General features: G+C 50.8%; 1 protein-coding gene across 1 annotated transcript; it reads left to right on the top strand.

Annotated features, from left to right (window-relative positions):
* Positions 1-26,856, top strand: LOC120056763 (gamma-aminobutyric acid receptor subunit alpha-6-like). Its single transcript, XM_039004971.1, has 9 exons — positions 1-145; positions 609-676; positions 1,490-1,710; positions 2,382-2,464; positions 2,562-2,705; positions 2,900-3,052; positions 9,920-10,173; positions 24,117-24,370; positions 26,844-26,856. The coding sequence occupies exons 1-9, from the start codon at positions 1-3 to the stop codon at positions 26,854-26,856; spliced, it is 1,335 nt and encodes a 444-aa protein (XP_038860899.1).
* The last annotated feature ends 241 nt before the right edge of the window (positions 26,857-27,097 follow it).

Here is a 27,097-nt window from a genome sequence, read left to right as displayed (position 1 = left end):
ATGCACTTTGTCTACAGTGTGAGCAATGTTTGGGGAAATCATGTGAAATCAACGCAAACTGAGAATATCTATTTGGATAACATCACGCGTGTATTGGATAGATTACTAGATGGATATGACAACAGACTGCGACCTGGATTTGGAGGTACAGTAATACATATTTAATACTTCTAACAGGTTGTTTGATAATGTGTGAAATTCAAGTCTACTCACGTAGTTAATCAAGTTTTCCTTTACACAGTAGTGAGGCGCCTATGTTCCAGATAGAGCATAATTCTTGGTCACTGTCCCATCGTTGGAAGCTGCTTTTAGTGTCATTAATATAACTGTCGAATTTGTGACATCGAGGGTCCAGGCAATTAATATAACACACTGACCACAGGATTTCTTTCTCACACATTGCTAAATTCCAATCCTACTAATGGATGTTATTGTGCTGACTTGTAATAGCCAACAACTACAGGTCAAGTAACTGTAAACTAGAAAAGTGATATAATTAACAATAACATCGTTTTTATCCTGTCAATATCTCACAAGCTTCCATTTTTTTTATAGTGAAGAGTTGTGTTTATTTATGTCTTATGTCAAAACAACATTTATCTTTGTAGGTCCAGTTACTGAGGTCAAAACAGACATCTTTGTCACAAGCTTTGGTCCAGTGTCAGATGTTGAGATGGTATGTGGCCTCATTACTACTTTATCCAGTCCACTTATATAACTCAAAACTCCAGACTGTTGGCATTTATTTATAATTCAATAACACATACTTGTGTTAGTGCAGACAGGACAGTATAATTGCTTGGTGCTCCCAGTCCTAGCATGTCCGTCCACAGCCTCAAGTCATATTCCTACCAGCCTTCATTATTCTGGGCAGGATGTCATTAGTGCAGCTTAGGGATTTTAATCTGGTTGACAATCCCTGTCAGTGAGGGTCCCGAGCCGGCTGAGCGTCTGATTTCCATTACACACTATATTATATTTCACAGCATCTAAAACCCACTTCTGGTACCATGTGATCCACTAGTAGCCATCCCATAGGCAGTATAGATAAGACCAGAGCTGTAAAGACGTCCATTTGAGTTAAAAGTATTCCTGGATTGAAAAAGCCATTATCCATTGAGTTTTATTTCATTATATATGGCAGCTAAAAGCTGGATTGCATACACATCAAGAAATTCAAGAAAACAAAGTAAATCAATACTGTTGGGTTCAAATGTGGATAATTCTTGGAACCTGTAATGAAATACAGTCAGTTTGTCTTAATGGAGAAGTTGAGAAATATGGACCTACACAGTACTTCAACAGATCAAAAACAACATGTAGGGAAGACTCTAAACTATTTCATATCATAATCCTACTTATTATTGATATTTCATTCACGTAAATGAGGTCACTGACGTACTGTAGGCTATGTACTGTACTGTACAGCAATGTCATCGTTAGCATATGAATTTATTGCTGATTTGATTTCCAAACTGCGATGTTGTAGGAGTACACTATGGATGTATTTTTCCGTCAAACGTGGATTGATGAGAGGTTGAAATTCGAGGGCCCCATCGAGATTCTGCGTCTCAACAACCTCATGGTCAGCAAGATCTGGACACCAGACACATTCTTCCGGAATGGCAAGAGGTCCATCTCTCACAACATGACCACTCCCAACAAGCTGTTCCGCATCATGCAGAACGGAACTATCCTCTACACCATGAGGTACTACTGAGTCACAGCCATCCAGGTCCAAAACAGACCTGTGTAGGACAGTAGTCTGTGTTCTACTGGACATCTATCTGAGTATCATACAAACACAGTCATGGCTATGGTTTAGCGCCCGGCATTCTCCAACCAAGTTCCTGGAGAGCTACCGTCCTGTAGGTTTTCGCTCTAAACCTAATCTAGTGCACCTGATTCTAATAATTAGCTGGTTGTTAAACTGAATCAGGTTAGTTACAACTGGTGTTAGAGCGAAACATACAGGACGGTAGCTCTCCAGGAACAGGGTTGGAGAGCCCTGGTTAAGTTATTTGTGCGATACAACTTACCCAGGCGTCAATTTACCCAGGCATATCTCTATCAGTATTGCTTTGTTTTCAAAAGACGGTATGGCCTGGTACGTGATCAGTTGTAGATGATCACAGGTGACCATTACTACTGGGGCGGCAGGGTAGCCTAGTGGTTAGAGCGTTGGGCTAGTAACTGAAAGCTTGCAAGTTCAAATCCCTGAGCTGACAAGGTACAAATCTGTTGTTCAGCCCCTGAATAAGGCAGTGTTCCTAGGCTGTCATTGAAAATAATAATTTGTTCTTAACTGACTTGCCTAGTTAAATCAAATAAAACATAAGGTGTGTAAAGAGTGAAAAATTATCTTTGCCATTCCATTACAGATTGACTATAAATGCAGAATGTCCCATGAGACTGATGAACTTCCCCATGGACGGCCATGCCTGTCCTCTCAAGTTTGGTAGCTGTAAGTTGTCTTTCATTGACCTCAGTCAGACAGATGGTTCCACCAGGCTATCTGGTGATTACAGAATGACTACATTATCTTTATTTTTGCTGTCCAGATGCCTACCCCATGAGTGAAATTGTGTACACATGGAAAAAAGGACCACTGTTCTCTGTGGAAGTACCAGAAGAGTCCTCCAGCTTGCTACAGTACGATCTAATAGGACAGACAGTGTCCAGTGAGAGGTTAAAATCCAACACTGGTAAGAAAAGATTAATTCACTTAACGCTTTAGTAATGCTTAAAGAAATAAGCATACCATAAGCATAGAAGTTCACTGTCTCATCTGTTTTCTGTAGCACAAATCAGTTTTGTGCTCTGTGAAATGCTGATTTACCAACGTGTCTGTTCGAAACTCTCTGTGCCCACAGACAGTATTCCATTTGTTTTCTGACAGGTGAATATGTAGTCATGACTGTTCACTTCCACCTACAAAGGAAGATGGGCTTCTTCTTGATTCAGACATACATCCCCTGTATCATGACCGTGATCCTGGCTCAGGTCTCTTTTTGGATCAATAAGGAATCGGTTCCTGCACGAACTGTGTTCGGTAGGCCTCCTCCTGATCTCCACCATCACTCCATTGTCTTGTCCACCATGCTTACGTTACAAAGTAACCCCTACAAGTCCCAATATAAGTTGGAGTTCCCTTAAAGTGATATTTACATTTACATTGTACATTTTAGTCATTTAGCTAGGTTGGATAACCACATAGCACTATCATAGTAAGTTCATTGTTCCTCAATAGAGTATCTATCAGCGGGGGGGGGGGGGGGGGGGGGGGGGGCACGTGCAAGTGTTAGTTCACAAACAACTGTTTTTTTTCAACAATAGAGCCTCTTTAAAATAACAAAAAACTAACCTTGGATAACACAGTTTCATCACTCATAACATGATCTATTCTGTATCCTTTTATGTACATTTGGTGAAGATGTTGTACTTCAGTATTTGAATGTGTTTTCTTGGCAGGACATGGTAATGGTTTGCATTATGTAGAGTGGTACTAGAGAACATAGGTAGCACAGTCACATGGTATCTCTTGTCTTCTACCTCTTATCTCTATTCCCTCCCAATTGGATCTGAATTAATAGTAAAAACTCCTTTTCTGAAATCGGTCAAACCGGGCAGAGAGCGGGGGGATGTTGTTTACTTGAACTTGTTCTGAGGAGTTGCAGGTTCCGGTTGTTCCCATTACATCATGCTACACTTGCTTCAGCCTCTAGCCTCAGGAGCAGAGCGCTCTTAAGTTTCATTTGCCATCCTTTTGATTTTCAATTTAAATTTCCTCAGCTACATTTTTGTGTGCAGTAGTAGCGGCTGCTGGCCTTTGTAGATTATGGCTCTGTTTGGAAGCTTGTCAGCATTTTGACAAGCCCACACTGAGGAAAAAGATACCAATCATTAGTACGCGTTCAAGTTGGGCCCAATGTGAGATGCACATATGCAGAAAGTCATTAACCTCCCACATCCTGCTGCTTTCATTTGGCATGGTAGCGGGAGTAAAACGCTGTGGAGATATTGGAGTGTTTTTAGTGTGAGCATGGTGTGTCCTTTATGAGGCTGTTGCATTCAACATATTGGATTTTCCCCAAACCCATGAATGACAGGCTTTATCTTCACAGTTTACACTTTATTTTTTGGGGGCCTTAAGAAATTCTATGATTAAGAGATTGTAAATTGCTTCTGTAAATACAATGTATTTTAATGCTTTGCTGGTGACACAACCACAGAACAACAGTAATATGGGGCACAGCGAGAAGCCTGTAGCTAAATAAGTTGTGGTAATGCACTGACGTGTGCAGACGGAGAAAGAGAGAGACAGAGAGCTATGTCGAAGCACTCCATCAGGGTTAAAGCACATTAGGCATTGTTGTTGTGTGCAGCTTCGCAGGCTGGCTTTCTAAGAGCTGAAAGTCTCCAGAGCTGAAGTCTCACAGACTTAATTGAGTGGGCCTAATTTGTACCTTGCTTTTTGCCTTTAAAAGCACACGGATGCCTCAAGCTCTTCATTTTTTTCTCCTGTCTTTATCCTTCATTTCCTCCTCCTCCTCATCCTCCTCCCTCTCTCTCTCTTTCTCTCGCCTCCTCTGCTTTTTTTCCTGACACGATTTCTCCCATACCCTTCTTTCCCAGTGTGTGATCATTTAGTGCTTGAGTTTGACAGTTGTTGGCAATTGTGGGGGTTTTATGGAGAGTTGGTACTGTATCTAGCTTTATGGAGAGTTGGTACTGTATCTAGCTTTATGGAGAGTTGGTACTGTATCTAGCTTTATGGAGAGTTGGTACTGTAGCTAGCTTGATGGAGAGTTGGGACTGTAGCTAGCTTTATGGAGAGTTTGTACTGTAGCTAGCTTTATGGAGAGTTGGTACTGTAGCTAGCTTTATGGAGAGTTGGGACTGTATCTAGCTTTATGGAGAGTTGGTACTGTAGCTAGCTTTATGGAGCGTTGGTACTGTAGCTAGCTTTATAGAGAGTTGGGACTGTAGCTAGCTTTATGGAGAGTTGGTACTGTATCTAGCTTTATGGAGAGTTGGTACTGTATCTAGCTTTATGGAGAGTTGGTACTGTAGCTAGCTTTATGGAGAGTTGGGACTGTATCTAGCTTTATGGAGAGTTGGGACTGTAGCTAGTTTTATGGAGAGTTGGGACTGTAGCTAGCTTTATGGAGAGTTGGGACTGTATCTAGCTTTATGGAGAGTTGGGACTGTAGCTAGCTTTATGGAGAGTTGGGACTGTAGCTAGCTTTATGGAGAGTTGGTACTGTAGCTAGCTTTATGGAGAGTTGGGACTGTATCTAGCTTTATGGAGAGTTGGGACTGTAGCTAGCTTTATGGAGAGTTGGTACTGTAGCTAGCTTTATGGAGAGTTGGTACTGTAGCTAGCTTTATGGAGAGTTGGGACTGTAGCTAGCTTTATGGAGAGTTGGTACTGTAGCTAGCTTTATGGAGAGTTGGTACTGTATCTAACTTTATGGAGAGTTGGTATTGTAGCTAGCTTTATGGAGAGTTGGTACTGTAGCTAGCTTTATGGAGCGTTGGTACTGTAGCTAGCTTTATGGAGCGTTGGTACTGTAGCTAGCTTTATGGAGAGTTGGGACTGTAGCTAGCTTTATGGAGAGTTGGTACTGTAACTAGCTTTATGGAGAGTTGGGACTGTATCTAGCTTTATGGAGAGTTGGTACTGTATCTAGCTTTATGGAGAGTTGGGACTGTATCTAGCTTTATGGGGAGTTGGGACTGTAGCTAGCTTTATGGAGAGTTGGGACTGTATCTAGCTTTATGGAGAGTTGGTACTGTAACTAGCTTTATGGAGAGTTGGGACTGTATCTAGCTTTATGGAGAGTTGGGACTGTATCTAGCTTTATGGAGAGTTGGGACTGTATCTAGCTTTATGGAGAGTTGGGACTGTATCTAGCTTTATGGAGAGTTGGGACTGTATCTAGCTTTATGGGGAGTTGGTACTGTAGCTAGCTTTATGGGGAGTTGGGACTGTAGCTAGCTTTATGGAGAGTTGGGACTGTATCTAGCTTTATGGAGAGTTGGGACTGTATCTAGCTTTATGGAGAGTTGGGACTGTATCTAGCTTTATGGAGAGTTGGGACTGTATCTAGCTTTATGGAGAGTTGGTACTGTAGCTAGCTTTATGGACAGTTGGGACTGTATCTAGCTTTATGGGGAGTTGGGACTGTATCTAGCTTTATGGAGAGTTGGGACTGTATCTAGCTTTATGGAGAGTTGGGACTGTATCTAGCTTTATGGAGAGTTGGGACTGTATCTAGCTTTATGGAGAGTTGGGACTGTATCTAGCTTTATGGAGAGTTGGGACTGTATCTAGCTTTATGGAGAGTTGGGACTGTATCTAGCTTTATGGACAGTTGGGACTGTATCTAGCTTTATGGGGAGTTGGGACTGTATCTAGCTTTATGGAGAGTTGGGACTGTATCTAGCTTTATGGAGAGTTGGGACTGTAGCTAGCTTTATGGAGAGTTGGAACTGTATCTAGCTTTATGGAGAGTTGGGACTGTACCTAGCTTTATGGAGAGTTGGGACTGTATCTAGCTTTATGGACAGTTGGGACTGTATCTAGCTTTATGGAGAGTTGGGACTGTATCTAGCTTTATGGAGAGTTGGAACTGTATCTAGCTTTATGGAGAGTTGGGACTGTATCTAGCTTTATGGAGAGTTGGGACTGTATCTAGCTTTATGGAGAGTTGGTAACTGTATCTAGCTTTATGGAGAGTTGGGACTGTATCTAGCTTTATGGAGAGTTGGGACTGTATCTAGCTTTATGGAGAGTTGGTAACTGTCTTTCAGAGCTGAAGCAGCACTTAAATGCATTGAAACATTATTACATCCACTTAAATGATCTACATGTTCCCCTGTGCAAATGAACTGTGTAAATATCGAATTGACAAGAGCATAGCAGGCCAGTGGTCAATGACCCTTTTCTTTCCAACTGTTTAAGCTTGATGAAAACGATCTCAGTGAAATTAATTCTGTACCTTGTTAATGGACCATAATAGAGCATGTCCCTTTTGTAAATTAATCATGTCTTGTAAGGGTCTTTAGTGTGAGCCCAGAGATTAAAACGTACTTTGAATACATGTGAGAGATGTATTACCGTGGTTGTATGTAACACACCTTGTATCCATGGGTCTGTTTGCATTTTGAATCTCCACAATGTTATTCATTGCTTAGATAACTGTTGTCACACTAACTGTAACAGATTCAGGCTCAACTACATTGCCTGTTGTTGTTATTGTTGTTATTGTTGTTGTTATGCAGCCAATCAATTTCTGTAGTAGCCCTGCCTCAGATGAACCTGACCATAGCATTCCTTAACACTCTCAATCAATGGCAATTCATTTGTACTCCCTCGAAACTTAACTTGCAGTGATCCACTTGAAATAAGCATCTCCATTCTGGAAAAGGTTGTACAGATTGAGGTTCGCTATCGATTTATATAAATATACTGTACAGGTGCAGTAGTTTATGAAAACTTTTGCTAGTCTAATAATATTTGCAGTCTCTTCCCTGTGTTATGATGAGATGGTCGTGGAATTGTGAAATCTTGTACGTCTGGAGATTCCTGTCTGTGAAGTCACTTGGCAGTCCAATGAGCCTTATACCAGTAGAAAGTATTTCAGAAATGTACATTATATCAGCTGTATAGCACACTAAATTGCTTCATATAATCAGTGAACAGGACAGCTTTTCTACGTACTCTCTTCATTATCTAGGATTGGGACTTCTATTGCTCTATTTCCCTGTAAACTTGTTCCGTGTAAGCCTTTGTCAATTTCATCTGTGTCCCTCCTCATCATCATCATTACTGGCCGCTCCTGCTCATTCCAGGCCTGCTCGCGGCCCAGCCGTTATTGTCTCCCTGAGAGGAAACTACACTACCCGGGCAACTCATTCCAACCCATATCCCATTGACCACCATGTGTCTAACTCTAACCCATGCAAGTTGTGCTGCTCTGAAACCATCATCATCATCATCACTAAAAACAGGCCATCCCATGACCAGTAAACACGGTGGATGGTATGACAAACTTCATCTCCTCCTCTAACCTTCCTTGGCTTTTAAGGAAGTCAGAAATTCAAATGGATTTGTGTCCAAGATGTAACAGGAACAGTAAAAGTTGACCCAAAAGAAAAGTTGACCTCATTTAGATGGATAACTAGCAAATAATCTATTGATCTTGAGAGTCAGCAACCAAAAACATGGCTTAGTTTCCTCAACTAAAGCTTAGTATTAGCATAGTTGCATGCACAAATCCAGACAAATGCTAGGATGTTTCCAAATAGCATGCCTAAGTGACCTGACTTTTACTTGTTTTAGGAAAGCTTGTTAGGAACATACTTCATTACCACAGGCCCTTCAGATGTTGGATCTTAATTTGCTCACGCTGTTAAAAGATAACTTTTCTGCAATGCAGGAAATGTAACATTTGTCGTGTATTTGAGGTTTAAAAAGGCTTCTGAAGTTGGATTAGAAATCTCTGACTTATTTTTCTCTCACGAAAAATGTGTCAATCCCAATAAAAATGTCCATTTAATTATAATCCACATAATAATTCACATTTCCTGTTGTGGCAGGATTATTTTCCTGCTGTAGCAACCTGGCTCAAATTAAGGTCCTACATCTGTACCGCTCTTGTGTTTGCACGCAATGATGCTAAGGCTAAACTGTGAGAGAGTAAAATAAGCCTTTTGGTTGCTGCCTCTCAGGATCAATAGATTATTTTGGGTGTACACTGTGCTACTTCCATTACACTGTATGATTCACTGTTGATAAAGTGAATACACTTCAAATATGGGTGAACTATTGATTTGGACTTTTTAACATTTCACTGGCCATTTCACTGGCCATCAACTTGGTATATAAACAATGGTGACCCTCCATCCAAAGGTGGGGGCAGAAGGTATCCTAGCGGTTAGAGAGGCAAGCCAGTAACCAGAAGGTTGCCAGTTCAAATCCCGGGTCTGACAGAAAACATCTGTCAAGAAATGAGCTGGCAACAGGAGGGTTGCTGGTATAGAATTCTAGATGCCATTTCCTGCTGTCGTGCCCTTGAGCAAGGTACTTAACCGTCCTCAACAACTGTTCCACAGTAGTCACATTTCGGTTGGACCTGGTGTACAAATAAAGTGATCTTAAAAGGACAGTGAGTGATACAAAGTGCTTAGCATTGAACTTGGACACAAATTAATTTCTGAATGGAAGAGCAAGTTTATTGGTTGAGTAGTGCATATCTAGACGTGTGAACTTGTTGCCGAAGGCTAGAGATTAAACATCATGCCCACAAATTCACCTTCTGGCGAAGTATGGCATCAATTACCATCTAAATGATCAATGGGCTCTGAGGATTTTGTGTAATGCAATACTAATCTTCATTTTGTAGGTTGGTATTGATTAAGTTGTTACAGTATCCTCAGTTACATATTAACGAGACAGTCTAATCCGATGAACTAAAGACATAAATGTTGCTCAATGTTCAGTAATGTTAGATCTCAGTCATGAGAATTACAACAGAAATAATTTAATTCTCTGAAAATGTATGAAAAGGTTTAAACTATTGGGTTCATAGAAATAACCATTTTCAGGCCAGATGACTTGCTTGAATAGACCCTTAACTATTTCCCCTTAAACTATTCCTTTGCATGTAAGCTTGTGTGTTCACATTACACTGCTCGCACAACAGCTCTAACGCAAACCATTGGATGGTTGACCCTCCAACCCCCTCCACTTCACTTCACTCCATGCCCTGAAAATCACCACTCAACAGGATGATGGGCTGGTACCCTGGAAACCCAGCCAGTCAACCCTGGGGCTCTGGGATGCAGACAGCAAAATGGCTGCCATGTCCAGTATCTCTGTCTAACGTTTCTCTATGTGCCCTGTGTATGCCAGGCATTACCACAGTGCTAACCATGACCACACTCAGCATCAGCGCCCGCCACTCTTTGCCCAAAGTCTCTTACGCCACGGCCATGGACTGGTTCATCGCTGTGTGTTTCGCCTTCGTCTTCTCAGCCCTCATTGAGTTTGCCGCAGTCAACTACTTCTCCACGCTGCAGGCCAACCGGGAGCTCCGCAAGGCGGCCTCCATTAAGGCAGCCCAGGAGGCAGCAGAGGCCGGGAGGACCGACGGAGAGTCCTCTTCGGTAATCCACCTCCTCCCTCTTTCCTCTTTTTACACTCCTCCCCCCTTCCCTTTCCTCCCATCTCTGTGTCCCTCTCACCCCCCACTCCTAGTCTGTGACAACAAGAAGATTTGGCGAGAAGAGACAGCCAGTGGCTTCGTGAGCACAGATTATGTGAAAGGAATAGATTAAGGGAATATCCAGGCAGATCATTACAGGCTCACAAGAAGCCTAGAGGGGACAGGCAAGCCCAATGCTTTGTGCTTCTGTGGGAAAGATACTATTATTAGGTGGCTGCACCAAATATATGAACTAAATAGTCCAATTGAGAGGAGTTCTATCTCTCCATCTGCACCATTTTGAATTACTATCTATTTAAAATGCAGACAAATCTTAATGACCTGGATAATATGTTGTTGACTCGTTATGACTGGTTGACTGGTTGTTGACTGGATAAGATGTTGTTGACTGGTTATGACAGGTAATTGACTGGAAAAGCAGTAGTTGACTGGTTATGACTGGTTGATGACTGGATAAGATGTTGTTGACTGGTTGTTGACTGGATAAGATGTTGTTGACTGGTTGTTGACTGGAAAAGCAGTAGTTGACTGGTTATGACTAGTTGACTGGTTGATGACTGGATAAGATGTTGTTGACTGGTTGTTGACTGGTTGTTGACTGGAAAAGCAGTAGTTGACTGGTTATGACTAGTTGACTGGTTGATGACTGGATAAGATGTTGTTGACTGGATAAGATGTTGTTGACTGGATAAGATGTTGTTGACTGGTTGTTGACTGGTTGTTGACTGGAAAAGCAGTAGTTGACTGGTTATGACTAGTTGACTGGTTGTTGACTGGATAAGATGTTGTTGACTGGTTGTTGACTGGTTGTTGACTGTATAAAATATTGTTTAGTGGTTGTCTGGTTGCTGACTGGATAAAATGTCAATTGAGTCTATCAGCTCTTCCTTGCTTAATGTTTATATTATACACTGATGTCAACATGCTAAAATTCCATTGTTCAAATTGGATTAAAGAGAGGACACAAGCCACATTGATAGGATAACCTGTGTATTATAACAATGTCACACCATTAATCCTGCATGTTCAATCTCACCAAAACAAAACAATGGCACCGGTATTGACATTTTATGATCTCTAGATATATTATGGCAGCATGCAAAACAATGTAATATGCACTGCATAAGAATCTGCTCTGATTCTGAGAGCCAGCAGAGAATTTGAGCCTGCTGTCGTTTCAGAAATAGCTGCAGTATTAAAGCCACATGCTCCCTGCGTGATTTCTCACCTCCGTCAGACGCGCACAGCATTCAGCAGCTGACATTTTCAGCTCCAACCTGGTCTGTGATGGAAGCCAATGAAATTATGGCCCCCGCTCCACCCCACTCCACCCCTACCAACCACCCCTCTGTCCCTGTTACCCACACCACCCCTACCAACCCTCACTCTGTCGCTGCTACCCACACCACCCCTACCAACCCTCCCTCTGTCCCTGTTACCCACACCACCCCTACCAACCACCCCTACCAACCATCCCTTTGTCCCTGCTACCCACACCACCCCTACCACCCCTCCCTCTGTCCCTGCTACCCACACCACCCCTACCAACCCTCCCTCTGTCCCTGCTACCCACACCACCCCTACCACCCCTCCCTCTGTCCCTGCTACCCACACCACCCCTACCAACCCTCCCTCTGTCCCTGTTACCCACACCACCCCTACCAACCACCCCTACCAACCATCCCTTTGTCCCTGCTACCCACACCACCCCTACCACCCCTCCCTCTGTCCCTGTTACCCACACCACCCCTACCACCCCTCCCTCTGTCCCTGCTACCCACACCACCCCTACCAACCCTCCCTCTGTCCCTGTTACCCACACCACCCCTACCAACCATCCCTACCAACCCTCCCTTTGTCCCTGTTACCCACACCACCCCTACCAACTCTCCCTCTGTCCCTGTTACCCACACCACCCCTACCAACCCTCCCTCTGTCCCTGCTACCCACACCACCCCTACCAACCCTCCCTTTGTCCCTGCTACCCACACCACCCCTACCACCCCTCCCTCTGTCCCTGCTACCCACACCACCCCTACCACCCCTCCCTTTGTCCCTGCTACCCACACCACCCCTACCACCCCTCCCTCTGTCCCTGTTACCCACACCACCCCTACCAACCCTCCCTCTGTCCCTGTTACCCACACCACCCCTAACACCCCTCCCTCTGTCCCTGCTACCCACACCACCCCTACCACCCCTCCCTCTGTCCCTGCTACCCACACCACCCCTACCACCCCTCACTCTGTCCCTGTTACCCACACCATCCCTACCAACCCTCCCTTTGTCCCTGCTACCCACACCACCCCTACCACCCCTCCCTTTGTCCCTGTTACCCACACCACCCCTACCACCCCTCCCTTTGTCCCTGTTACCCACACCATCCCTACCAACCCTCCCTTTGTCCCTGCTACCCACACCACCCCTACCAACCCTCCCTTTGTCCCTGCTACCCACACCACCCCTACCACCCCTCCCTCTGTCCCTGCTACCCACACCACCCCTACCACCCCTCCCTTTGTCCCTGCTACCCACACCACCCCTACCACCCCTCCCTCTGTCCCTGTTACCCACACCACCCCTACCAACCCTCCCTCTGTCCCTGTTACCCACACCACCCCTAACACCCCTCACTCTGTCCCTGTTACCCACACCATCCCTACCAACCCTCCCTTTGTCCCTGCTACCCACACCACCCCTACCAACCCTCCCTCTGTCCCTGTTACCCACACCACCCCTACCAACCACCCCTACCAACCATCCCTTTGTCCCTGCTACCCACACCACCCCTACCACCCCTCCCTCTGTCCCTGTTACCCACACCACCCCTACCACCCCTCCCTCTGTCCCTGCTACCCACACCACCCCTACCAACCCTCCCTCTGTCCCTGTTACCCACACCACCCCTACCAACCATCCCTACCAACCCTCCCTTTGTCCCTGTTACCCACACCACCCCTACCAACTCTCCCTCTGTCCCTGTTACCCACACCACCCCTACCAACCCTCCCTCTGTCCCTGTTACCCACACCACCCCTACCACCCCTCACTCTGTCCCTGTTACCCACACCATCCCTACCAACCCTCCCTTTGTCCCTGCTACCCACACCACCCCTACCAACCCTCTCTTTGTCCCTGTTACCCACACCATCCCTACCAACCCTCCCTTTGTCCCTGCTACCCACACCACCCCTACCAACCCTCCCTTTGTCCCTGCTACCCACACCACCCCTACCACCCCTCCCTCTGTCCCTGCTACCCACACCACCCCTACCACCCCTTCCTTTGTCCCTGCTACCCACACCACCCCTACCACCCCTCCCTCTGTCCCTGTTACCCACACCACCCCTACCAACCCTCCCTCTGTCCCTGTTACCCACACCACCCCTAACACCCCTCCCTCTGTCCCTGCTACCCACACCACCCCTACCACCCCTCCCTCTGTCCCTGCTACCCACACCACCCCTACCACCCCTCACTCTGTCCCTGTTACCCACACCATCCCTACCAACCCTCCCTTTGTCCCTGCTACCCACACCACCCCTACCACCCCTCCCTTTGTCCCTGTTACCCACACCACCCCTACCACCCCTCCCTTTGTCCCTGTTACCCACACCATCCCTACCAACCCTCCCTTTGTCCCTGCTACCCACACCACCCCTACCAACCCTCCCTTTGTCCCTGCTACCCACACCACCCCTACCACCCCTCCCTCTGTCCCTGCTACCCACACCACCCCTACCACCCCTCCCTTTGTCCCTGCTACCCACACCACCCCTACCACCCCTCCCTCTGTCCCTGTTACCCACACCACCCCTACCAACCCTCCCTCTGTCCCTGTTACCCACACCACCCCTAACACCCCTCCCTCTGTCCCTGCTACCCACACCACCCCTAACACCCCTCCCTCTGTCCCTGCTACCCACACCACCCCTACCACCCCTCCCTCTGTCCCTGTTACCCACACCACCCCTAACACCCCTCCCTCTGTCCCTGCTACCCACACCACCCCTACCACCCCTCCCTCTGTCCCTGCTACCCACACCACCCCTACCACCCCTCCCTCTGTCCCTGTTACCCACACCACCCCTACCAACCCTCCCTCTGTCCCTGCTACCCACACCACCCCTACCACCCCTCCCTTTGTCCCTGCTACCCACACCACCCCTACCACCCCTCCCTCTGTCCCTGTTACCCACACCACCCCTACCAACCCTCCCTCTGTCCCTGCTACCCACACCATCCCTACCAACCCTCCCTTTGTCCCTGCTACCCACACCACCCCTACCACCCCTCCCTCTGTCCCTGTTACCCACACCACCAGTACCAACCCTCCCTCTGTCCCTGTTACCCACACCACCCCTACCAACCCTCCCTCTGTCCCTGTTACCCACACCACCCCTACCACCCCTCCCTCTGTCCCTGCTACCCACACCACCCCTACCAACCCTCCCTTTGTCCCTGCTACCCACACCATCCCTACCAACCCTCCCTTTGTCCCTGCTACCCACACCACCCCTACCACCCCTCCCTCTGTCCCTGTTACCTACACCACCCCTACCAACCCTCCCTCTGTCCCTGTTACCCACACCACCCCTACCAACCCTCCCTTTGTCCCTGCTACCCACACCACCCCTACCAACCCTCCCTCTGTCCCTGCTACCCACACCACCCCTACCACCCCTCCCTCTGTCCCTGCTACCCACACCACCCCTACCACCCCTCCCTCTGTCCCTGCTACCCCCACCACCCCTACCACCCCTCCCTCTGTCCCTGCTACCCACACCACCCCTACCACCCCTCCCTTTGTCCCTGTTACCCACACCATCCCTACCAACCACCCCTACCAACCCTCCCTTTGTCCATGCTACCCACACCCACCCTACCAACCATCCCTTTGTCCCTGCTACCCACACCACCCCTACCAACCACCCCTACCAACCATCCCTTTGTCCCTGCTACCCACACCATCCCTACCAACCATCCCTTTGTCCCTGCTACCCACACCACCCCTACCACCCCTCCCTCTGTCCCTGCTACCCACACCATCCCTACCAACCATCCCTTTGTCCCTGCTACCCACACCACCCCTACCAACCCTCCCTTTGTCCCTGCTACCCACACCACCCCTACCAACCCTCCCTTTGTCCCTGCTACCCACACCATCCCTACCAACCCTCCCTTTGTCCCTGTTACCCACACCACCCCTACCAACCCTCCCTATGTCCCTGATACCCACACCACCCCTACCACCCCTCCCTCTGTCCCTGCTACCCACACCACCCCTACCAACCCTCCCTCTGTCCCTGCTACCCACACCATCCCTACCAACCCTCCCTTTGTCCCTGCTACCCACACCATCCCTACCAACCCTCCCTTTGTCCCTGCTACCCACACCACCCCTACCACCTCTCCCTCTGTCCCTGCTACCCACACCACCCCTACCACCCCTCCCTCTGTCCCTGCTACCCACACCACCCCTACCAACCCTCCCTTTGTCCCTGCTACCCACACCATCCCTACCAACCCTCCCTTTGTCCCTGCTACCCACACCACCCCTACCAACCCTCCCTCTGTCCCTGTTACCCACACCACCCCTACCAACCCTCCTTTTGTCCCTGCTACCCACACCACCCCTACCAACCCTCCCTCTGTCCCTGCTACCCACACCACCCCTACCACCCCTCCCTCTGTCCCTGCTACCCACACCACCCCTACCAACCCTCCCTCTGTCCCTGCTACCCACACCACCCCTACCAACCCTCCCTCTGTCCCTGCTACCCACACCACCCCTACCACCCCTCCCTCTGTCCCTGTTACCCACACCACCCCTACCAACCCTCCCTCTGTCCCTGTTACCCACACCACCCCTACCAACCCTCCCTCTGTCCCTGTTACCCACACCACCCCTACCAACCACCCCTCTGTCCCTGTTACCCACACCACCCCTACCAACCCTCACTCTGTCCCTGTTACCCACACCACCCCTACCAACCCTCCCTCTGTCCCTGTTACCCACACCACCCCTACCAACCCTCCCTCTGTCCCTGTTACCCACACCACCCCTACCAACCGTCCCTCTGTCCCTGCTATCCACACCACCCCTACCAACCATCCCTTTGTCCCTGCTACCCACACCACCCCTACCAACCCTCCCTCTGTCCCTGCTACCCACACCACCCCTACCAACCGTCCCTCTGTCCCTGCTACCCACACCACCCCTACCAACCATCCCTTTGTCCCTGCTACCCACACCACCCCTACCAACCCTCCCTCTGTCCCTGCTACCCACACCACCCCTACCACCCCTCCCTCTGTCCCTGTTACCCACACCACCCCTACCAACCCTCCCTCTGTCCCTGTTACCCACACCACCCCTACCACCCCTCACTCTGTCCCTGCTACCCACACCACCCCTACCAACCCTCCCTCTGTCCCTGTTACCCACACCACCCCTACCACCCCTCCCTCTCTCCCTGTTACCCACACCACCCCTACCAACCTTCCCTCTGTCCCTGCTACCCACACCACCCCTACCAACCCTCCCTCTGTCCCTGTTACCCACACCACCCCTACCACCCCTCCCTCTGTCCCTGTTACCCACACCACCCCTACCAACCTTCCCTCTGTCCCTGCTACCCACACCACCCCTACCAACCACCCCTCTGTCCCTGCTATCCACACCACCCCTACCACCCCTCCCTTTGTCCCTGCTACCCACACCACCCCTACCACCCCTCCCTTTGTCCCTGCTACCCACACCATCCCTACCAACCCTCCCTCTGTCCCTGCTACCCACACCATCCCTACCACCCCTCACTCTGTCCCTGCTACCCACACCACCCCTACCAACCACCCCTCTGTCCCTGCTACCCACACCACCCCTACCAACCCTCCCTCTGTCCCTGCTACCCACACCACCCCTACCACCCCTCCCTCTGTCCCTGCTACCCACACCACCCCTAACACCCCTCCCTCTGTCCCTGCTACCCACACCACCCCTACCACCCCTCCCTCTGTCCCTGTTACCCACACCACCCCTACCAACCCTCCCTTTGTCCCTGCTACCCACACCACCCCTACCACCCCTCCCTCTGTCCCTGTTACCCACACCACCCCTACCAACCATCCCTTTGTCCCTGTTACCCACACCACCCCTACCACCCCTCACTCTGTCCCTGCTACCCACACCACCCCTACCACCCCTCCCTCTGTCCCTGCTACCCACACCACCCCTAACACCCCTCCCTCTGTCCCTGCTACCCACACCACCCCTACCACCCCTCCCTCTGTCCCTGTTACCCCCACCACCCCTACCAACCCTCCCTTTGTCCCTGCTACCCACACCACCCCTACCACCCCTCCCTCTGTCCCTGTTACCCACACCACCCCTACCAACCATCCCTTTGTCCCTGTTACCCACACCACCCCTACCACCCCTCACTCTGTCCCTGCTACCCACACCACCCCTACCACCCCTCCCTCTGTCCCTGTTACCCACACCACCCCTACCAACCCTCCCTCTGTCCCTGCTACCCACACCACCCCTACCACCCCTCCCTTTGTCCCTGCTACCCACACCATCCCTACCAACCCTCCCTCTGTCCCTGTTACCCACACCACCCCTACCAACCATCCCTTTGTCCCTGTTACCCACACCACCCCTACCACCCCTCACTCTGTCCCTGCTACCCACACCACCCCTACCACCCCTCCCTCTGTCCCTGTTACCCACACCACCCCTACCACCCCTCACTCTGTCCCTGCTACCCACACCACCCCTACCACCCCTCCCTCTGTCCCTGTTACCCACACCATCCCTACCAACCCTCCCTTTGTCCCTGCTACCCACACCACCCCTACCAACCCTCCCTTTGTCCCTGCTACCCACACCACCCCTACCACCCCTCCCTTTGTCCCTGCTACCCACACCACCCCTACCACCCCTCCCTCTGTCCCTGTTACCCACACCACCCCTACCAACCCTCCCTCTGTCCCTGCTACCCACACCATCCCTACCAACCCTCCCTTTGTCCCTGCTACCCACACCACCCCTACCACCCCTCCCTCTGTCCCTGTTACCCACACCACCCCTACCAACCCTCCCTCTGTCCCTGTTACCCACACCACCCCTACCAACCCTCCCTCTGTCCCTGTTACCCACACCACCCCTACCACCCCTCCCTCTGTCCCTGCTACCCACACCACCCCTACCAACCCTCCCTTTGTCCCTGCTACCCACACCATCCCTACCAACCCTCCCTTTGTCCCTGCTACCCACACCACCCCTACCACCCCTCCTTCTGTCCCTGTTACCCACACCACCCCTACCAACCCTCCCTCTGTCCCTGTTACCCACACCACCCCTACCAACCCTCCCTTTGTCCCTGCTACCCACACCACCCCTACCAACCCTCCCTCTGTCCCTGCTACCCACACCACCCCTACCACCCCTCCCTCTGTCCCTGCTACCCCCACCACCCCTACCACCCCTCCCTCTGTCCCTGCTACCCACACCACCCCTACCAACCCTCCCTTTGTCCATGCTACCCACACCCACCCTACCAACCATCCCTTTGTCCCTGCTACCCACACCACCCCTACCAACCACCCCTACCAACCATCCCTTTGTCCCTGCTACCCACACCATCCCTACCAACCATCCCTTTGTCCCTGCTACCCACAGCACCCCTACCACCCCTCCTTCTGTCCCTGCTACCCACACCATCCCTACCAACCATCCCTTTGTCCCTGCTACCCACACCACCCCTACCAACCCTCCCTTTGTCCCTGCTACCCACACCATCCCTACCAACCCTCCCTCTGTCCCTGTTACCCACACCACCCCTACCACCCCTCCCTCTGTCCCTGTTACCCACACCACCCCTACCACCCCTCCCTCTGTCCCTGTTACCCACACCACCCCTACCACCCCTCCCTCTGTCCCTGCTACCCACATCACCCCTACCACCCCTCACTCTGTCCCTGTTACCCACACCACCCCTACCACCCCTCACTCTGTCCCTGTTACCCACACCACCCCTACCAACCCTCCCTATGTCCCTGATACCCACACCACCCCTACCACCCCTCCCTCTGTCCCTGCTACCCACACCACCCCTACCAACCCTCCCTCTGTCCCTGTTACCCACACCACCCCTACCAACCCTCCCTATGTCCCTGCTACCCACACCACCCCTACCAACCCTCCCTATGTCCCTGTTACCCACACCACCCCTACCACCCCTCCCTCTGTCCCTGCTTCCCACACCACCCCTACCAACCCTCCCTCTGTCCCTGCTACCCACACCACCCCTACCAACCACCCCTCTCTCCCTGTTACCCACACCACCCCTACCAACCCTCCCTCTGTCCCTGCTACCCACACCACCCCTACCAACCCTCCCTCTGTCCCTGCTACCCACACCACCCCTACCAACCCTCCCTATGTCCCTGTTACCCACACCACCCCTACCAACCCTCCCTCTGTCCCTGCTACCCACACCATCCCTACCAACCATCACTCTGTCCCTGTTACCCACACCACCCCTACCAACCCTCCCTCTGTCCCTGTTACCCACACCACCCCTACCACCCCTCCCTCTGTCCCTGCTACCCACACCACCCCTACCAACCCTCCCTATGTCCCTGTTACCCACACCACCCCTACCAACCCTCCCTCTGTCCCTGTTACCCACACCACCCCTACCAACCCTCCCTCTGTCCCTGCTACCCACACCACCCCTACCAACCCTCCCTATGTCCCTGTTACCCACACCACCCCTACCAACCCTCCCTATGTCCCTGTTACCCACACCACCCCTACCAACCCTCCCTCTGTCCCTGCTACCCACACCACCCCTACCAACCATCACTCTGTCCCTGTTACCCACACCACCCCTACCACCCCTCCCTCTGTCCCTGTTACCCACACCACCCCTCCCAACCCTCCCTCTGTCCCTGCTACCCACACCACCCCTACCAACCACCCCTACCAACCCTCCTTTTGTCCCTGCTACCCACACCACCCCTACCACCCCTCCCTCTGTCCCTGCTACCCACACCACCCCTACCAACCACCCCTACCAACCCTCCCTCTGTCCCTGTTACCCACACCATCCCTACCAACCCTCCCTCTGTCCCTGCTACCCACACCATCCCTACCAACCCTCCCTTTGTCCCTGCTACCCACACCACCCCTACCAACCATCCCTTTGTCCCTGCTACCCACACCACCCCTACCAACCCTCCCTCTGTCCCTGCTACCCACACCACCCCTACCAACCCTCCCTCTGTCCCTGTTACCCACACCACCCCTACCACCCCTCCCTCTGTCCCTGTTACCCACACCACCCCTACCAACCCTCCCTCTGTCCCTGCTACCCACACCACCCCTACCAACCACCCCTACCAACCCTCCTTTTGTCCCTGCTACCCACACCACCCCTACCACCCCTCCCTCTGTCCCTGCTACCCACACCACCCCTACCAACCACCCCTACCAACCCTCCCTCTGTCCCTGTTACCCACACCATCCCTACCAACCCTCCCTCTGTCCCTGCTACCCACACCATCCCTACCAACCCTCCCTCTGTCCCTGCTACCCACACCACCCCTACCAACCATCCCTTTGTCCCTGCTACCCACACCACCCCTACCAACCCTCCCTCTGTCCCTGCTACCCACACTACCCCTACCAACCCTCCCTCTGTCCCTGTTACTCACACCACCCCTACCACCCCTCACTCTGTTCCTGTTACCCACACCACCCCTACCAACCCTCCCTCTGTCCCTGTTACCCACACCACCCCTACCACCCCTCACTCTGTCCCTGTTACCCACACCATCCCTAACACCCCTCCCTCTGTCCCTGTTACCCACACCACCCCTACCACCCCTCACTCTGTCCCTGCTATCCACACCACCCCTACCAACCCTCCCTCTGTCCCTGCTACCCACACCACCCCTACCAACCCTCCCTCTATCCCTGTTACCCACACCACCCCTACCAACCCTCCCTCTGTCCCTGTTACCCACACCACCCCTACCACCCCTCACTCTGTCCCTGTTACCCACACCATCCCTAACACCCCTCCCTCTGTCCCTGTTACCCACACCACCCCTACCACCCCTCACTCTGTCCCTGCTATCCACACCACCCCTACCAACCCTCCCTCTGTCCCTGCTACCCACACCACCCCTACCAACCCTCCCTCTGTCCCTGTTACCCACACCACCCCTACCAACCCTCCCTCTGTCCCTGTTACCCACACCACCCCTACCACCCCTCACTCTGTCCCTGTTACCCACACCATCCCTAACACCCCTCCCTCTGTCCCTGTTACACACACCACCCCTACCAACCCTCCCTCTGTCCCTGCTACCCACACCACCCCTACCAACCCTCCCTCTGTCCCTGCTACCCACACCACCCCTACCACCCCTCACTCTGTCCCTGTTACCCACACCACCCCTACCAACCCTCCCTCTGTCCCTGTTACCCACACCACCCCTACCACCCCTCACTCTGTCCCTGTTACCCACACCATCCCTAACACCCCTCCCTCTGTCCCTGTTACCCACACCACCCCTACCACCCCTCACTCTGTCCCTGCTATCCACACCACCCCTACCAACCCTCCCTCTGTCCCTGCTACCCACACCACCCCTACCAACCCTCCCTCTATCCCTGTTACCCACACCACCCCTACCAACCCTCCCTCTGTCCCTGCTACCCACACCACCCCTACCAACCCTCCCTCTATCCCTGTTACCCACACCACCCCTACCAACCCTCCCTCTGTCCCTGCTACCCACACCACCCCTACCAACCCTCCCTCTGTCCTTGCTACCCACACCACCCCTACCAACCCTCCCTCTGTCCTTGCTACCCACACCACCCCTACCAACCCTCCCTCTGTCCCTGTTACCCACACCACCCCTACCAACCCTCCCTCTGTCCCTGCTACCCACACCACCCCTACCAACCCTCCCTCTGTCCCTGTTACCCACACCACCCCTACCAACCCTCCCTCTGTCCCTGCTACCCACACCACCCCTACCAACCCTCCCTCTGTCCCTGCTACCCACACCACCCCTACCAACCCTCCCTCTGTCCCTGCTACCCACACCACCCCTACCAACCCTCCCTCTGTCCCTGCTACCCACACCACCCCTACCAACCCTCCCTCTGTCCTTGCTACCCACACCACCCCTACCAACCCTCCCTCTGTCCCTGTTACCCACACCACCCCTACCAACCCTCCCTCTGTCCCTGTTACCCACACCACCCCTACCAACCCTCCCTCTGTCCCTGCTACCCACACCACCCCTACCAACCCTCCCTCTGTCCCTGTTACCCAAACCACCCCTACCAACCCTCCCTCTGTCCCTGCTACCCACACCACCCCTACCAACCCTCCCTCTGTCCCTGCTACCCACACCACCCCTACCAACCCTCCCTCTGTCCCTGCTACCCACACCACCCCTACCAACCCTCCCTCTGTCCCTGCTACCCACACCACCCCTACCAACCCTCCCTCTGTCCCTGTTACCCACACCACCCCTACCACCCCTCCCTCTGTCCCTGTTACCCACACCACCCCTACCAACCCTCCCTATGTCCCTGTTACCCACACCACCCCTACCAACCCTCCCTCTGTCCCTGTTACCCACACCACCCCTACCAACCCTCCCTATGTCCCTGTTACCCACACCACCCCTACCAACCCTCCCTCTGTCCCTGTTACCCACACCACCCCTACCAACCCTCCCTATGTCCCTGTTACCCACACCACCCCTACCAACCCTCCCTCTGTCCCTGCTACCCACACCACCCCTACCAACCCTCCCTCTGTCCCTGCTACCCACACCACCCCTACCACCCCTCACTCTGTCCCTGTTACCCACACCACCCCTACCACCCCTCCCTCTGTCCCTGCTACCCACACCACCCCTACCAACCCTCCCTTTGTCCCTGTTACCCACACCATCCCTCCCAATCCTTCCTCAGTCCCTGCTTCCCACTCCACCCTTTCCAACCCTGCCTCAATTCCTGCTCCATACACTCTGCTGAACTGAACTTGCCATGCATCTTATATACACTGAGTGTACAAAACATTAAGAACACCTTCCTAATATTGAGTTGCACCCCCCATTGCCCTCAGAACAGCCTCAATTAGTCGGGGCATGGACTCTACAAGGCATAAAAAAACATTCCACCGGGATGCTGGCCCATTTTGACTCCAATGCTTCCCACAGTTGTGTCAAGTTGGATGGATGTCCTTTGGGTGGTGGACCATTCTTGATACACACGTGAAACTGTTGAACGTGAAAAACCCAGCAGCGTTGCAGTTCTTGACACAAACCGGTGAGCCTGGCACCAACTGCGATACCTCATTCAAAGGCACTTAAATATTTTGTCTTTCACTCTCTGAATTGCACACATATACAATCCATGTTTCAATTGTCTGAAAGCTTAAAAATCCTTCTTTAACCTGTCGCCTCCCCTTCATCTAAACTGATTGAGGTGGATTTAACAAGTAACATCAATAAGGGATCATAGCTTTCACCTGGATTAACCTGGTCAGTCTGTCATGGAAAGAGCAGGTGTTCCTAATGTTTTGTACACTCAATGTATAATGTTCTATTGATGAATTAATCAATGACTCTATCTTTTATGATTTTTGTGCATATAACATACGACTCTGTGTTGTTATGGGAAATGGATTCAATTACAACTGTGTTTTATCAAAATTAAACACAACTGATTTCCTATTTTATTCATCTTAATTGCCAATGACTTACTGACGTTCTGGTCATAGATTTACTATAGATTCTCTCACTCACCCCCTCCACCGATCTTTGTTTTGGTGTACTATACAGGATGCCAGCAGTATGCTGAAGAAGAGGTTAAACTCCACGCCTCACTTTGAGAGGCCAGCGGAGGTGTTCCCTAACCCTCCAGTGAATGCCCAGGCCTTCCTCCAGCAAGGCTCAGCCGTGCCGTCCAACAACTTACTGACGGGCACCAGCATCATAGACAAGTACTCGCGCATCCTCTTCCCTCTGTCGTTCGGGGCCTTCAACCTGGTCTACTGGATCGTCTATCTCACTAAGGACACCATGGAGATGACAAGGTAAAGCATGGCTCTTGCAACGCCAGGGTTGTGGGTTCGATTCCCACGGGGAACCAGCACTGAGAAAAACAAAAGTATGTTTGTGTTGGATCGAGATCAAGTTGGTTGTTCTCATCCTCATAGACGTTCAATAGCCAATGGGAGATCATGAATTATGGAAGAGTGGCAGGTTCAGATCTAATTGATATATGCAGTTTCTCACAGCCGTTACTCATACACACAGGCACTCCCACTTCTTATGTGACACCTGAAGCTTTCAGCCACAACACTGTAAACATTCCGTATGGAGTGATATTGGCATCGCATAGAATCCAGCTTCCTCATTGCTTCTGAGAGTGCTTTGTCAAACACAGATTCCTGGGTCAGAGATTGCTTTTCTACTTAAGTAGGAAGGATTAAGACACCTTCCGCTCATCTCTCTTTTCACCTAACAGCATCCGATTGATCATTGAATGCTACACACCACAGGCCGCCAAGGTAGAGGGCTGCTTTAAAGACACAACAGTTGCCTCATGTCAAGGCAAATGGATTGAAATGAATGTGCTTTTGCGTTTATGAATAGTGGGACTACTGTACACTCTGATTGAGGAAATGGCCCCAGTATTGTACATGTGGAGTGTGTGTTGAGTAAAGGTGTGTTATGCATATCTGTTTTATTCCTAATGCATCAAACATGGGATTCTGAGAGGTTGACACTTGACAAGATGGAGTAGCGTAGCATGTGCAGCGCTACCGTTACACCACACACACAGAGGGCTTTAGAACAGCAGTGGCTCGACACCAGCCATTAACTTGGATCTTCTTTTGCTTTACTGATAGCCTACCAGGTTTGTATGTGTGTGTTTTCTCACTTAATATAAACATAAGGTGCCTCAGGCCGATTACATGACAGTGATAAGAGCTGACTACACTCTTAGAAAAAAAGGGTTCTAAAAGGGTTCTTCGGCTGTCCCCATAGGAGAACCCGTTTTTGTTCCATGTAGAATCTCCTGTAGAAAGAGTTCTACATGGAACTCAAAATGGTTCTACCTGCAACCAAAAAGGGTTCTTCAAAGGGTTCTCCTATGAGGACAGCCGAAGAACCCTTTAAGATTCTAGATAGCACCTTTTTTCTAAGTGTGTAGGGTTTGTTGCTGACTGTTGCTATTCATTGATATGGACTATAAGTGACCAAGCAGTTAGCTACATACGCAGCGGGCAGCGTAGTGAAAGCCTAGGTGCTCGAAAGCACTGTGATCAAAAATAGAACAACAACCAGTGGAGGAGCCATTGAAGTGAGGCTCTCAGGATATATGGATAGTATGTATGGTTCATTCTCCAAGTGCAAGCCATTGTCAGCTTTCAACTTCCTTGTTTATACAACCGTATTACACTGTATAGTTTTCCATGTGCTACCTCCCACCAACCTGACCTCTGGCTCTGGGAGCTGTACATTCATCCTAACCCACATGTCATTCGCATCTCTTGAAAGCCCCCTTTTTCATTTATGGGAAATAAATATATTTTTCTGATGACGCCAGCCACTTAATTGAATGCAGTTATCACATTATCAGTGCATTCCTCCTCGTAGCCTCACGTTTGTTAGACAAGTCCCTCTGAAGAGGAACAGGGAGAAAGGCTCTTTAGAGGAGCAGAGCCACAGGACACATTGGTATAAATAAATAGGATTGGGTCTTGCTATGTGTCCCCTCCTCTTTATTGCCCACTGGAGTACCAGACTTGAAAAACAGCTCTCTCCTTGTCTCTCATAAATCAAAACACTAAATGTCATTTTTAACTCAATTCCTATTTTCCAGCACAGACCATTGCCATAACTTTGGTGTAATGATCATTCAATCACTGCATTTTAGGCAGAGAATATAGGGGGCCAGTAAAACTGTTGTCCATAAAGAGCAATAGAGTTGTGTTTATGATTACATTTAAGACATCACACCAGCGTCCATGCACACTACCATAGGGAACAGATATTCCTGATGACAATAAACCCAGTACTACACTGTTCAGGAAGGCTGTGCTCACAATAATCCCCTGGTTTGACACATAGACGGAGGAGGCGTAGGTGTGAAATAGCTGGCAGAGTGTCCCAGGGAAGAAATTATAGAGGCGGACTAGTTTCGCAAGGTCTTTGTCGACAGCCCATGAGCAAGGGATTGATTCAAATATACGCAGGCCCCTGCATGCCAACCCTGGGAGGGGAATGAAATTAGAACCCCTTTTGTGTGCCAGTTCACACTGCTGGTTGGCTGCTGGGCCATGTTAATACACACTCCATCTTCCTCCTGCGTTAACAAGATGAAAGCAGAGCTTTATTTGTTTTCAAAATGCGTCACATGTTGCCCCCGCACATTCCCAACCCCCTCAGTACACCCTCTTCTACACACAGCAGTGTCTCTGTTCACTTGATGTGACTGTAGTTATAACCTCTCTGTTTTTTTCACATTCTCTTCTTGTCTTTCCTGTTTTTCTGTTACAGGGACAGCGTGTGAGCCACCTGCAGGAGTGAGCCCCCTCACTGATCACATACGCACATGGAAACACACACACACACACACACACACACACACACACACACACACACACACACACACACACACACACACACACACACACACAATTGTTATCTTTATGCTGCCTCCATACATCATTTCAGTGTGTGAGGATTTGAAGGGCTTTGCCAACTCTTGACCTGGGAGCTCATGTTCACTCATAGCTTGGTCTCTCAGTCTA

Source organism: Salvelinus namaycush, chromosome 12, assembly GCF_016432855.1.
Source record: "Salvelinus namaycush isolate Seneca chromosome 12, SaNama_1.0, whole genome shotgun sequence".
NCBI classification, from domain to species: Eukaryota; Metazoa; Chordata; class Actinopteri; order Salmoniformes; family Salmonidae; genus Salvelinus; species Salvelinus namaycush.
The sequence above is the reverse complement of the archived record's forward strand: the minus strand, read 5'-3'. Positions and strand labels throughout refer to the sequence as shown.

Bases quoted from the DNA above. Each gene is read 5' to 3' on its own strand.
- LOC120056763 (XM_039004971.1), top strand. From the start codon at position 1: ATGCACTTTGTCTACAGTGTGAGCAATGTTTGGGGAAATCATGTGAAA. The intron at 677-1,489 runs GTATGTGGCCTC...GCGATGTTGTAG, and splicing joins CAGTGTCAGATGTTGAGATG to GAGTACACTATGGATGTATT. The intron at 1,711-2,381 runs GTACTACTGAGT...ATTCCATTACAG, and splicing joins ACTATCCTCTACACCATGAG to ATTGACTATAAATGCAGAAT.